The 15433-nt window shown below is 42.9% G+C and overlaps 1 protein-coding gene across 1 annotated transcript in view; it reads right to left on the bottom strand.

Annotated features, from left to right (window-relative positions):
- The window catches only part of WBP1L (WW domain binding protein 1-like), a 23548-nt gene that overhangs the window by 7120 nt on the left and 995 nt on the right, over positions 1 to 15433 (bottom strand). The window contains exon 2 of the mRNA XM_010015278.1: positions 6670 to 6772. Within this exon, the coding sequence (XP_010013580.1) occupies positions 6670 to 6772 (103 nt within the window). The remainder of the gene's footprint in view (positions 1 to 6669; positions 6773 to 15433) is intronic.

Genomic DNA, 15433 nt, shown 5'->3' with positions numbered 1-15433 from the left:
CCCCGGCCGGTACCCAAAAGCTGTTAAAAAAAAAAAAAAAAAAAAAAAAAAGAAGTATCAACCTCTTACCCAGCATTAGACAGGTTCAAACTCTAAGCTTTACATGAGCACCAAGCTCAGAGTCAGAACAGGAGCTGCAGAAATATCTAGGGACAAAATTAGCTCCCATGAAAGCCATCTCCCACAAGCAGAGGAAATACCAAAGAAAGAGAAGGCTGCTACACTTAGGATCCTTCGGAAAGGGAGCCTCATCACATGGACATGCACTAGAGATGTTTTCTATCAGCTGTGAAATAACATGCCAGGCTTAAAGCTTCAAGAAAAACCTTTCTGGGACACTGACCAGAGTTTTGCTCAAACTTAAGAATGACTAAGAATAAAATAATTTAAGAAAAAATAAACAACCCAGAGCATTCCCTCCTCATGAAAAAGGTGGGAGCAATGTTCAGACAGATGATGTACTGTATTTCCTGTATGGGATGTTGCCATCAGCATTCCCGTTGAGGGAAGCTCCTTTTATCCTGTGCAAAATGGAAAAAAATCTTCTGGAGTGTTCCAAGGGTAGGAACAGAGAAATCTGCCCTCAAGTTCATGGTAAACTTGGGCAAATGCCATCACTCTGTTGTTGGCAGAAAGTCCCCTAAAAGCAAGCCAAAACATATTGCAAAGTGGTTTTGTGTCTGCCTGAGAAGCATCTGGGTAACAGCTTTGGCTCCATGACAGCTGGTTCTGAACAGAAGGAGAAATGGGACAATTTCATTGACTAAGAAGTGGTGTCCCAAATGGTGGCCTCACAGTTGGCCATGGCTGGAAAAAAATTGTCTTTCACAGGGTCAATGCTATCACCAAAAATGGGAGAGAGATTTTCTTGGTAATGGAACCTGGATGCACTGGGGTTAGTAGTGTCATTCGGCGCAGAGATGACATTATCTCCTGCCACTTCAGACCCAAGCCCATACAGGTCAGCACTGCTGCTCAAGAATGCCGGGTGAAGGATCCAAGCCATAGGCCTATGAACATTTTAAGAGGGAAAGAAAGAAGCTGCTGAATGGCGTGATCCTCTTTCTGCCTGTCTCTTCCATACCTCCTGCTGCCTCTTCCACCTCTTCTTGTGCCGACACAAAGCTGTGTGTGACTTGGTCTGAACTGGTTTGAGGGAACCAGAGCAGGTTGAAACTCATCTGCCAAACACAACAGCAGCAAGAGAAAGACCGTGACTTTCAATGACAGTTTTATGTCAGTTTAAATCAGTGGGACTGTAGCCCCAGCCTGACCACACTGCAGGAAAAAGTTACTGAATATTTGCAGAGTACAATGGCAAAAGAAAAAAGCTGAAGACAACATCTCCAACTTCTGCTTGTTTGCTTGCTCCCAGACTGGTAACTCAGACAAAAGGAGATGGATGTTATCTGCAGCTGGTTTCTAGTGTTCAGAATAGTGTCCGGTATACATGGTACACACACTGCCATGAGATAAGATGGAAAAAGACAGATTTCAGAAAAATCCTTTGCTTAGCTTGCAATGAGAATCAACTTGAGGCAGCTAATCTGCAGGCACTGTTTTTATGCCTCTCTCCTGGGGAAGAGCCTTTGAAGAGCTCCCGTGCTCCAGAAGAAGCAAGTCCAGTCAGTTCCATCTGACTTACACCTCCTAACACACTTATGTTGGTAAAATGCACATTGAACAGCGGTCTAACAGAGGTCAGACAGCAAATCCATCTGACACCACGTTCAGAACACCTGGAAGTAAGATTTGGAGAACACTGCACCAACAGATCTGGGTATCTGGCGAGAAGCTGGAGGTACAGAAGGCAGGGGGCGGAAACAGCACCAGCAAGCTCTCTTGCCTTTCCTTGCTGTTCAACACAGAGCACGTAGAAGCAGGCCACATAGGCCAAAAGTCAGTTTTTGCAGAGTCAGGTTATGCAAGACAGCTTGCCTTCTCCTTTGGGTTTGTGAATTTTACCAAGCCACATCAAAACAAGCTTAAAATGATGTTGCTGTCTGGATTAGGCTGGAAAAATATGCAAGGAAATCAGGAAATAACTCCCTCAGTGACCCTATTTATCATGAATTTCTGCATGGTTGTGACATTTGTTTTGTTTGCCCTATACTGTCAGCTAGGCTTTGTCATGGGAGCGTTATCGCTGAAGCACCAGCTGAGGAGAAACAGCAGCCAAAGGTGAAGTTTGAAACACCTAAAGAGAAAGTAAGTGCAACCATGTAGGAGGCTGAGTGAAAGGCAAGGAACAGTGTAAATCCCTCTCTGGAAAAGGACATGGTTACACTGAAGGATAAGACAACACATGGAAAGGAAGAAAACGTGGGACTACTTTGTTGTTTGACTGAGGGTTTTGGAGACTGGAGCAAGTTTTGGAAATGAATTCCTATTATAAAGATGACCTGGAACATGTACGTGGTACAGCAGTTGCTTTAGTTTTAGCAACTAACCGGATCCCTGCCAAAATTTTCTGGCAGCATGCTTTTTGGGGAAAAGAGCTGTCTAGAGATTCCAAGGGGAAGCGTGCAGAGATGAGCAAAATGTTCAAAATCAGCAAAAACATCAACTGTGCTATCTGCAAACAGAACATTTTTTTCCTGTACAACCCTGCCACCAGGGCCCAAACAATCGAGATCTTTTTTTCTTTGCTGAAGAAGCCAAAATGAAGCAAAATAGGCACATGCAACATCTGAATACTCACCCATTGCCAGTGCTGGTTTGTTGTACAATACCTAAATGACCCAAGACGAACTATAAGCCCTCTAACTTTGAAATCCTGCAACTACGATCTTCAGCACACAGTGGCCAGCGGCCTGTTTCCATGTTCCATGATTCCTGAAGCATGGTGTACTCTTCTTCCAACCACACCATGCAAAATACTTTCTTACAGCTTTGCTTGCTGTGTTCAGAGCCTCTGGAGCCATCTAATTTCATGTTGGTCCTCAATAGGCAAGGAAATACAGAAGGATGGACGTCAGGAGATCTGGATTTGGTTTTCAGCCCTAATTACACACTTAAACTTGGGAAAATCCCAAATGAATGAGCCTTAATTCTTAACCTGCAAAATGCAGGAACCGCATTCTTCCTCAATTACATTCTCTCCTGTACTTTGAAAAATGGTATTTTGGTACATTTAAGCAGTAGACACTTGTCAGGCCTGGACAAAGGCCAACATTGGGCAACTCCAGTAAATTGCAATCACATCATAAAACACCTGAATGAAAACTGTAATCAAGAATAAAACAGTGGCTGCTGCCATTCTCTCAAGACCATAATCCCCACTTTGTGAGCTCTCTGGGGAGCTCAAAGAAACTGTCAGGCTAAAATGTTGGCCCAGCTGAATCACCATCCAAACAAACACCTTTCCCTATGTAAGGAAAAGCAACAGTAAAGCCTCTTCTTCCCTTTCACTTTTTATGATTCTATTCCAAGAAAATTAAAAAGCATACTGCACATTTCCCCTCGTGTTACCAGCTACCAAACTTGAGCTGAGAAGTGATTACACCTTTATATAGCTATTAGGCCTATATACATAAACCTGAAGATAGTTTATTATTTGGCAGCATGCAACTATTTATTATTTTTTTAAATAAGAGTTGGGTGGGGAATCTGAACTGGGCTGTTATCTAATTTTAAACACAGGCCGTCCACCTGCTTGGCATATCATGTTCTCCATTCCTCCACTCCACCCCTTAACAAAATAATACCTTGATTTTACATCCTATTCCAGTGCCCAAAAGGACTGGTTTATAATTACTGCAAACTTACTTGCTGTCTAGAAATGTTGAGATCAGCTGTTTTCAAAGACAAACTTCCCTCAAATTCTTAAACTGGGAAAAAGATCCTTTTTACGGGAAAACACTCTAAGTGGCCACAGGATCACATTTCAGAAGGCACGTCCAGCAAAGACAAACTAGTTTTCTTTTCCATTTCAAATGCCACCCTCCTCTGCTTCTTCTCCCCCACAAAGCTGTGGTGGTAAATAAATCCAGGATTTAATTCAACAAGACTAGCAAGAAGGTCTTTTCTCAGGCACACAAAAGCATTGTTGGTCCAAGTAGGTCAAGAGGAGAAGAAACTTCTCAAAAGCTACTTCAGTACATGCATACACTGGTTAAAATCAAAACACAGAACCATGAAGCCATACTTTAAAGGTGTTGCTAAGTTAACTGTTCATTAACCCAAAAGTTATTATTAACTTTTTAAAAGCTAATCTATTCCCAAGCATGTAAAGCTGTTGCTCTCCACACCACCAATTTATGGCTCATATTAAGACTATTTACATATACCATCACTGCTATTCACCTTGAAGGTCTTAAAGAGTGTCTCGCCACATGTACCTACCAAAGACACTCAACAGTTCCTGGAGCAGCAGGTAAGTTCTGCAGCTGTACTCACAAGCTCTAGAATATGAGTTTTCACTGAAAGGGCATGCTCCCCCTGTGCCTCCTCCCTCCCACCCCAGAAGCTTTTTTCTAACACAATGGCAAAGCAAGCTTAGAAAACATTAACCAATTTTAAATCGATGCTGGACATTTGCCTGAGTTTGCAAAAAGTCTAGAAGAATAGGTCTCATGTTTGCACTGCTTCTCTCAGTGTGGTATATGATGCTCTCTGCAACGCAGAAGGAATACGGATGCCAATGCAGAAACCCATTCCTCCTGAGGAACCATCCAGCAGCATGTACCACTAATATGTTTTATTCCATGATCTCAGCATGACCTCTGTACTTGCCCTAGAAAGAAGCCTGAAAAATTCTGCTTCCTTCTAACAAAATCTGGTTTTATCTTCCAAGAACTTTTATGATGCAGCCAGGCACTGCCAAGTACCAAAGTCTGTGCTGTACTGAGAGCACAAACATAGTTAAAGTAAAATCATTCCACTAAAATGGCAGGGGGCTATTGTTCGGGCTGTATTGTTTGTATCCAATTCAATTAAGCCTCTTTTTCAAGATGTCCATGGGAGAAATATGGCGACTGTACAACAAGCTCCAGCGTGCAGCTGTACTTCATGCTGTTGCTCAATTTAGACCCTGCTTGCCACAGAGTCTGTAAACCCTTGCATACGTGCATCTTCCTCTACTTTCCCACCCACACAAATCCAAAACTGTGTCTGACCTACCCTTCTCTGCTTTGTCCATGCAGCCCCATATAGAACGAACAAATTCCAGCCATCTGTCCTGTCCTGCCTGCTCCTAGGATGTGAACCAGGCAGCCCAAGGCAGCCACGTATTCATGCCCGTTTCTCAGCCTGCTAGGGTCCCTGGAGCTGGCCCCCTAGTCCCCATTCTCCCCACCCCTTCCTCTTGTCATGAATTGTTTCTTGAAGTGTTCAGAGACTTCTGAAAAATCAAGCTGCTGTAGAAAGTCTGCAATACATTCAGATCCTGCCATTAGCATCAACACAGCCAGCTACCGCAGCCTGATGCACAGTACAACTTGAAGGAGTCTATTAGATTCCCATTTAGTTTACAACCACAGCGTCCATGTTCCACTGGTTAATATGAAGAGTCAAAATGTGCCTGTGGACTAAAGGATTCAACTATTCCTGTCCTTGGGTACAGGTTAAGTTACAATCTTTGTATGTATAATGCATTTCCACACACGTAGTACTTCAAGAAAGTAAAACTGTGGGCACAGCAGATGGATTAAGTAGAGAACACAGTTGCATAAAAGCTACCAGATACTACTGGATATGGTAACAAAGTCTCTCCAGCCTCTCTAACATGGGGGTGAAGTGTTCAGAGTTCCACATTTCCAAACTCCTGGAGCACAGACGCCTTCTCAGCCTAAGCTCCTGACAGTACAAGAGCATGTCAACACCATTGTTCAACCCTTTGTGCTCCTCAAGAAAGGAGGACTCCATCAGAGCAGCACAAACGTAGAAGTTTACCTTTAAAATTAAGCATTTCTTACTTTCCTATCCTCTCAACTTCCCATTTTTCCATATAATTTTATCAGAGTTTTGCTGACCTGCTTTGACCTGCTGCCATCTAAAGGGACTTAGCAGGTATAGTCACTCAACCACTCACTGGAAACATGGGTAGTTTCAAGTCCCAGACTTTTAGTAGGTAAGAGAGGTTGCCATGGGCAACATATGCTCCTCACAGCCCACAGTATTCAGCCACTGTCAGCCTGCAAGATTTGCCCAAGACCCTCTCTACCCAAGGAGTTGTGCTCCAAACACAATGCATGCAGAAGAGAATAAATGTCCTGCCCCCACCCTCCCTTGAAAGAACAGCTTTAAAAAGATAAACGAGATTTAAACTGTTACTCTTGCAAAGAACTGAAACTGAGCTAAGAACTAAAAGCTGAAATTAATTCTCTGTTTGTGCTTCAAACTCTAGGGTAGTGTGTATTGGCATTTCTCCCTCAAGCAGGGTTTCCTTACTGGCGTCCCCTCAGTATTGCCCAAATCAGTAAGAAAACCAAAGAAATCTCCAGTCATGAACCTGGCAAGAGAACCCATTACTCCTCAAAAAGCATGCAATGTCCCTTGTAGAGACCCTATCTCCTTTGCCATGTCAGGTCAACTCCGGTTTACGTTGCAGTGAAATCCAATTGCGATGCGTAACAAGGGCTGAATACAAAACCCCATGGGACCCAAGCCAGACCTGTATGAGAGCCATGCAGATTAGGAAGGGAAGCCATACAAAATGGAAGGACTTACACCAGAGTTCATAGTAGTAGTTGCAACACTGGGATTGTCCACAACAGTGGCCCGTTTCACATATGTAACTTTGATTGTTGACACCCATGCAGGTTTCCTTGTCCTAAAATTAAACAGACACACTTTTAAGATGCTTTGTCAGTATCTTCTGTAATTTTTTTACTTAATGATCTGCAAGCATTTGAAAAGTCACAAGTTATGGTCTTGGGAAACTCTAGAATACATAAAGAAGTTAAAATACAGCTAAGGACCACCAAAAACCACAAAGGACTGTTCATAAGAAAACCCCGTATCTCCAAACTCATGAGTTACATTGCTTTAGCATGTAAGTCAGCCCTGCTTTCTCATCATCCCTTTCCCATTAAAAGTTACTATGTTTTGGGAGCCAGACATTCTCTTAAGGAAGAGATGTCATTTGTTCCACATTTTACTCAATATCACTGCATTAGTGGGGCTGAATGCCAAGTGGAGGAAATGCATTCATAAACAGAACATTATAATTTGAGAAAAGACTGCTTGGATTCATTTAGATCTAACTGATAATTGCAGTATGTTCCTGCAAGATTCCAATCTAAAATGATTCCTTCATAATTAGCCATGTGCTTTGTATAAGATCAACATTCCTGTAAAACTTCTTCCTGGAATAGCAAAGTAGTCCAGGAGCTCAGCCAAATCAGCTGTACTTTATCACCCAGCAGGTCCTCAGGACGCTTAAGATGAAAAAGGACCACGGTGCAAGATCTTGCTCCCTGCATGGTACACTGCTTCACAAAAGTCTGTGCTTTCCTGCTAGTCTAAAAATCTGGGTGGGAAAAAGTGCAAAACACAGGAAAACAAAAGCACTTCACAGGTTGTGGTCTGACATCCTCTAGGATTTAGGCTTTGGAGCAACCCGGAAGTTATAAGGCACTACATAGTTTCTTAAGAAACAAAGAGATCTTAATAACATTGATGTTGCAAACAAAACTGTAACAAAGTCTAAAATTTTCACCTTCTTTCACTTAAAATTTATTATAAGGTAAAGAAAATGTGGGGAGGTTTATATTGAAAGATGTGTTGAAAGAATTATTTTTATAAGTAACACCTTTCAAAACACACAATAAGCCCAGCAAAACCCAACCAGCAGGTTACAGGAACACACATCAGTGTATCCCAACACTTGCTGAGCTGCACTATCCTCTATTTTATGAGGGCACCACAGCTGCACTTCTCAGCTCTACGGAGCGCCACCATATGCACAAAATACAAAGACCATTTGAAATGGTGCACCACCTCACTGAACAACAGAGGCAAGGCAGCAGTTTCAATGCAGAAGAGTCCTGCACTAAGTTCTCAAGGAGACTCAAGTCTATTTGGGGATCTTGGGGAGCACCAGCATCCCACCACCATGCAGCACCCTGTTCAGAGCTGCATCTCCCCAACACTGGGCCTGTGGGTCCCTCACCTGAACACCCATAGTACAGAAAAGATCCCATGCTGCATTTTTCTCCTAAGAAGTCACACCAGCTTTTGAAAACCCTTTTGAAAGAGTTTCTGATTGGGTGAGAGCACAGTTCAGCAACACCACGCAGCACATGATGTATGGCTTCCCCTCCTTCCACCGGTACCTGGTCTTCCACAAAAGGCTCTAAAAATCACCAACACACCACTCTTTAAAACTCACCGCAGAGGCAACAAGCTGGAGGGGTATCTGCCTCCTTTTTCAAGGAAGAGAAGAACATTTTGGTGGACAGACCAGTTGAACTGCTTTACTACAGGTAGCTAAAGCAAACATTTTATGTTCTTGCCCTGAGAGGCTGCATGCCAACAGCAGACACAACATTTTCCTATAGGGTAAGGAGGTGTTCCCATCTCTAACTGCAACTTTTACAAGACACAGTTGAGCTAGCACAGCATTTTCTGCTTCAGGCATGCTATTCATTCCAAAAATTGTAATTCTAGTCAGCAAAAGAATCAGGACACATCTATTCTCTGATCTCTCCTTATTAGTTTATTTACACTTCTCAGTTTTGTTGGCCTTGCAGAGTTAATGTAACCGATGAGCAGCATGGATTCTGGCTCTCCTATCAACAGAATTGAGAAATTAAGATCCCATTGCAAAATTGCAATCTTGTTGATAATGCACAAGCCAGAAAGCGACCAGCTGAGGCCTGCAGTTGTGACACATGAAGATCAACGTGACCTGTTGAACCAGCAAATGAATCACATACAAGTGGCGAAAGAACAGAGTCCCACCTCAGGAACAACTCTGCATCGCAGCACTCATCTGTCCATGACCACCTGTGTTTACTGCCCCAAAACTTGTTCCATTCAGTGGTGTCTAATTCAAACAGTAGCAATAAGGAAAACATCAGTGTCTTTTGGCAGCAGCAACTTATAACAGCTTCAACATCACTGTATTTCCCCCACTTAAGAACTTCTAGAAGTCTTACTTTCTGAGACTTTCATCATGTTATCCTGTTACTTGAACTTCCTGACTCCCTCTTGCCAACCTTACTATAACTGAAATGACCTTTCCACAATGCCATATGCTTATGCGCAGGGTTGCTGCTGCTTAGCCCAGACAGCAAACAGGTCTATGAGGGGTAGGTGTACATGTTGAAAAGATCTTCAGTATCCAGGTTGGTATTCAGCAGGTTACTCCTGACTGCTTTTGGACATCAAGTCTCAAGCAACATCCTGCTTTACCATCTAAAGCAGAGTTCAGATCTTACTGTCTGGAGCTTCTTTACACACTGACCAAGAGAAATGACCTTCCTTGCTAACATAAAAGCACTTGTACCTTTGAATAGTCTTTGCAGTTGGCTTTCAGCTCCCACAGCTCAGAAAGTCCAGGGTTTTCAAGTCCTTGCAGTGCCAGCCATACTCCCCAAAGACCAAGCAGCTGCTCTTGGAGCTTTTCTGCAGCCGTCTGCCAGCCCAGCCACCAATGGGTTTCTGGGAACAGGGAGCCGTCCGACCCAGTGCCACGTGTCAGACCCAGAACTGTCACCCTTGTTTCCAAACAGTTTCACAGAATCAAGGAATAAGTTAGTTTGGAAAGGATCCCAGCAGGTCACATGGCCCGACCCCTGCTCAGAGCACAGCTACCTCCAACTCTAGGTTACTCAATCCAGCACAGCGAAAGAGATAACATGTAAAGGCAACAAATCATTGGAAAAAGCCTACCATGCAAAGCTTCCAGCACAAAGAGAGCATTGTCTTGGGACATGTTACAGGTGTCTCCTTTGGATCGAGTGTTTCAGTCTCCTTTCCTCTCCCCACATAAATCAAGACTCACTTCTGTAACAAGCTGTTCAGTTTCTCGCACTGTTTTGCAAGCCAAGGAAGAGGTTACACACTGTCATCAGTATGGAGATCGTAACATTTTTTGTCAAGAAACTTCTGCCCACCACCAAGCACTTCCATCAGGCTTCAATTCCTGGTTTAATCCCAGTCTGCACTTCTCATACCTTCAATGCTGTATTCTTTCTACTTCCTTCTCCCATTCATTCTTTGTGTTATATGCTGCCAAGCTGTAACTACCTAAGATATATCAGCAATATAGTAATCCATAGTCTAAATGTCTCCTGGAAACAATATCACAAGTACTTGTGCTATGAAAGCAACTACTTCCTCTTTCACACCAACAGGTAGGTTCAAGGCACAGGACTGAAAGAGTAGGTTTATAGATAAGTATATATGGGGAAAAAAATGTTATAGAAGAAAGTTGAGTACTCACATTCAGTGACCTGCCTTTGTTTCTGATTTCCATTGCAATTAGCAATAATTGTAATTCTTAATCATACTCAGCAGCATGGAGTTTTAATTGAACTATTACAGAGGGGTTTTGGGGGGGAGGGGAGGTTAGGTAGTCTTATACAACGGAGAGGGAGAATTTCTTTCCTAAAGCACTTTCTTCCCCAGTAGCCAGTGGCTATCGCATTCCAGCGCAGGCTTCCCTGCTGAAGGACAGTCTTGTTTTCTTGTTGTCCAGGCAAGCACATCACTGCCCACCACCATTTGTTCATCTAATCATAGACACCTCCAGACGGGATTACTAAGCAGTATTTACACGGGTCTACTCTCAAAAACTGGTCAACTCCATCAGAGCAGAATATTCTTGTTTTGCAAGTAAGAAGCCTGAACATGCCACCCGTTATCTCCCACCTGCAAAGCCTGGGAGATTTCCAGCTAATTTCAAAAGTTTGGCTTTGTCCTGGAAAGCAACACGTACTCATGTGCATCATGGTCTCCTTGGCGTCATCCTAAGAGCTAATGCAGATCTAAGAAACTGGAAACACTGGACCCCTGACCCACACTCCAAAGCCAGCAGCTTTCACGCGAAAGCTCTGCAGACCGGGAGTCTGTCTTCTCTCCCTGCACAATCCAATAGAGGCCATTTGTGAAATCCAGTGCAGGCTCTTTCTCATTAAACTGGTTGAGTTTGGAAGACCTCACCGTGGTGCCTTTGGAGAGCCTCCTTCTATTTTAAATGTGGCGTTTTGGATTAGTTTACACTTGTCATAAACTTTATAAAGCAACTTGGAATAAAAATAAAATTTACTTATTTTCTTGTTGATATTTGGCATCTGTTCTAAGCCCACAACCATGCTGGCAACTCTGCCAGTAGCACACTCGTGCTGTCAAGTGCTTTTACAAATAATCCTTAAAATACCCAGCAGCCGTAGGTATAAGAAGACTCAAGGCAGTGTCACATGTTGTCACATCCAAAGCTACAGCAAACATTAACGTCAGTGCCAGGGATAAAAGCCAATTATTTTCTCAACTTTCCAGTTTAGTATTGGACCTTTGCTGGAGGTCTACGTGACAAATTAAAAGGTCAAAATCTAGGGCATGATCAAGATAGGAGGGATTCTGGGAGGTCTGTAGGTTGCCTGAACTGCACCTTGCTGCAAGAAAGGATGAAATCAGACCTCCTTATCCTACTTTTCTGAAGGTTTGCCGTACTAGATGGTTGGGTTTAATACCCATAAATCTGTTTGGATTTATTGTGTCTGACGCCAATGTAGGAAATGGAGCGAATGAGAACTGATGGACAGTGGAGTACCATTACAACAAAAGGATCAAGGCACTTCATACTTTTCTACTCTCAAAAGTCAGCAGTTAACCTGGGAACATTGTTGCTATGTCAAAAAGGAGAAAGATGAAGATGAGCAAATTCCAGACCGGTGTGGCTGTTTTCCAGGCTGAAAATTAATATGTGCAACTGCAGCAACAAACACCACAGCCCACGCTCAATAGTGCATAGTTGGCAGTGAACCACCTACAAAAGATGACTCCTCAGCTGGCATTAACCAGGTAACCAAAACCAGCAGTAGCTGATACCACAGAGATCTAATAACCATTTTAGCTCTTCGCTCTGTCTCCTCTTTCCACAGAAATCCAGCCTCTATTACCCTAAATATGAGCACCTTGCATTTATATGGCCTCTGTGTGTCATTCAACCTGACAGAGTGTCTGTACATCCTAACCTTGGTAATACCCAGACACCCCGGAAAACATGTGTGCAAATGTGATTTGCATTTACTGACAGCAGGTTATATGCCATTCCTGTCTTCTAGGGTAGCCAGTTCTTTAGACCTACTCCCATTTCTCTCCAAACCTCAGGTACATCATTTGTTAAGGCACTATGTAGCAAATTACTGTTTGAACTGGAAGAGATGGGGATTAATAATGGAACTCAATAACACGTTACAAACAGTGGGACACCATGAGAAGTCCAGCAGGAAGCTGTAGGGAGGCTGGCAAACTGGCATCCACTGGAGGGCAAGATGCTACTGGTTTTAACAGGACTCAGGCTGAACCTGTGACCTCTCCAGACCTGGCTTCATGGCTCTCACAGGGGACTTTGGTAATAAGCATCTATCCAACAATAAAAAAACATCCTGACCTAGTTATTTCACTGATCTCATTACTTGCAGGCAGCAGACCTTTGCTGTCAGTACCAGTTGCCCCCTAACAACAAAGCACACAATCTTCAGAAAGATGAATTAAAAATATGTATCTTGAGTAACTGGCAATCAGTATTTGAACCACATGTATTCTTTAAGCACCCAGAGGAACAGAATGAAAGTGATTATCAGTACCTTAAAATATGTTTGAAACAACCAACAAGAAAAACTGTATTTGATATTCAATATTTATGACTTACCACTTGGCTTTTACTGAAGCTCACGTATCAGACTACCACTAGTGCTGGTTAGCCACGCCCATCAGCAATAGCTCATGAGAATGCAAACACAAAGCTAACAAAGACGATGAGCATCTCTGTCAGATAAAAGACTCAAGCAGTAGTAAGTTAAAATTGCTACTGAAAATACTGAAATGCCAAATCTTGCCATAGAGTTTACTACAATTCCTGGTTTGCCAGCTGCTCCCCAGTTCCTCATCTTAAATTCATCTTAAGTTAAAAAAATCACTAGATCCTTTCAGAGGAGGACAGTGGGTGGGATGGCAGCAAGGACAGGTAGAACTGCATGGGAACCCTTGGTCACCAGGGCAGCTCAGGACTGAGGCCAACCCAGCTGAGCATATACCGAAGCCACCAGTCGCCTCCCATCCTCATAAACACTACACTCGTTAGTCCTTTGGAACATAAAAGCAAAAATCCACCATTGAAGCAAGTGCTGTGCCTTTAGTGGGTTCAGTTTAACAAAAGCACATTAGGATTGGTAAAGATGAAAATGGCTTTGATTGCTGGGAGTTACTGGAACCTCGGGTGCCAGCCCGACAAGGGATAAGTTCTTGTAAATGCCTTACAACACACAGCTGAGGCCAGGAAATAAATCAAGTCTGGCCATTTCTTCATAAGACACCCACCACAAATTTGGTTTTGCTGAATGCGGAAAAAACAAAATGTATTAAGTGCAAACATCTAAATACTTACAATATAGTAAACTGGGAGGAATAACGCCTCTGAGCTGTCCCTAGCACAATAAAGGGGATCCAAAAAGATCACCAAAAAAACTTATTGCTTCTCTAATGCCAGCATCGGGAGAATTATATTTAAATCACCACAATTAATCAGCCACAGTAGAACCATCTTCACACCCCCAGTGGATGCAGAACCTCAAAGGTTTTATTAACCTTTATCTGCGGAACAAATGGGCTTGTTGCATCCATCTATCTTGAAGAAATACTCCAACAGTCTTTAAAGGAACACTGTCCTTTCACAGATCACAGACACTTCGATATATTTCAGTAAGAGCTGGTTTCATTTTTCTTTACTGCAAGTTTCACTTTCAGACTCCAAGAACTGCACACTGGCATTCTAAGCCCATGTGAAAGTGTTTACTTCCCTTCACGCCTTGCTAGAAGCTTCCCAGCTGTAGTCCCACCCCTTTCACATTACAGATAGACGCTTCTAGGAAATCACAGCTTTGAGGAGGCTGTCTTGTGTTTTGTTGTTTTACACCACCAAACAGTTGACATCACTGAAAACCTCGAGCAGTTAAAATTAAACCCCCCTTTTACATTTATGCAGTGAATTACATGAACATATTCAAGCTTCCACCTGCAACCCTCAGAGGAAATGCTCACTTAAAACTGAAAGCTGAGATGCTCTACAATCATGTTTCCTGGGATGGGAGCTTTAAACACCCACGTTGCACTGATGTCAGACAGAGCTGACCTAGCTTTTTAGGCATTTAAACATCATCCCCACTGCAACAACCACCAGAAAAAAAAACCCAAACTGAACACCCTATTTTTACCATATGTTCTCCACTTCATCTGCCAGGCTGCAATGCCACTGGCTCCCAATAAAGAAGTGATGCCAGATCCAGGGGAAGCTGTCTTTCAGTGCAGGAACGAGCAAGGGGTGCCTGTCCCGGGAAGGAGAGGCTCTCACCACAACTGCTGTGTCCTCCTCATGCAGCTCATGGGAAGGCACCACATTCAGCACCTCTTCCCTGCAGCCCAGGGGCAGCACCCCTCGTGTTGAGTGGGAACAAGAACAACAAAGGACATCCCAGAAAACCAAGTGTTTACAGGCCGAGTGCAAACACAAGAGACAATAGAGGTGATGAGATGTGCCTGAATTCCTCCCACACTTTTAATTAAAAAGCACTGCTCACTAACAACCCTTTTTTCCCCTGCTCTTTTAGAAGTAGAAAAATTTCTGAATACAGAATGCAGAACACAATCACAAATATTTATAGTTTTAAGACCAAAAATTAAAACTAAAAATGATTAAAACTAAGCAAAGTTCAAGCAGCTCTGCAAGCAGTTCTTTCCCACTGTATCCTTCACCAGTGGATAAAAATAGTCAAGAGCTTTGCTCTTGTGTTCTTGAGGCAACACCTTTTTTCTGCTTCCTGTAAATGCGTCTGTGTAGATGCCAAAAAGTTACAAGCCGAGAAAAAAAGTACCATCCAGCCCACTGAGATAACCAGATGTTTGCAATTGGAGCAAATGAAGCTGCATACCGAACTTCTGGTTTTACACCATACGCAGCACCTCCACTGTCCCAAATGTGTCTCTAAAGCAAATAGATTAACTTAAAAATAGGAACTTTAGAGAAAAAACACACATGTGAGACACAAGCAACTTCAGCATTTAAGCCAGCTACATCTCTCTGCAAGTTGAGTTACCCCAAGCCATTCAGCCTTCATGCCTGAATTTCCTTCTTTGGTTCAGTTTCGATGTTTTTAGGGAAAGTCTCTTTGCCCTGAGTGCTAACAAGTGAACTATTATTATAGCTATTGCATTCAGTTACAGAAGGTCATTGTGCTAGAGGTAGTTTCTTATGTAAAACTGTTTT

Source organism: Nestor notabilis, unplaced genomic scaffold (genome assembly GCF_000696875.1).
Source record: "Nestor notabilis isolate BGI_N333 unplaced genomic scaffold, ASM69687v1 scaffold24885, whole genome shotgun sequence".
Classification (NCBI taxonomy): Eukaryota; Metazoa; Chordata; class Aves; order Psittaciformes; family Psittacidae; genus Nestor; species Nestor notabilis.
Note: the sequence above shows the minus strand (reverse complement) of the source record. Positions and strands in the feature narration are given on the sequence as shown.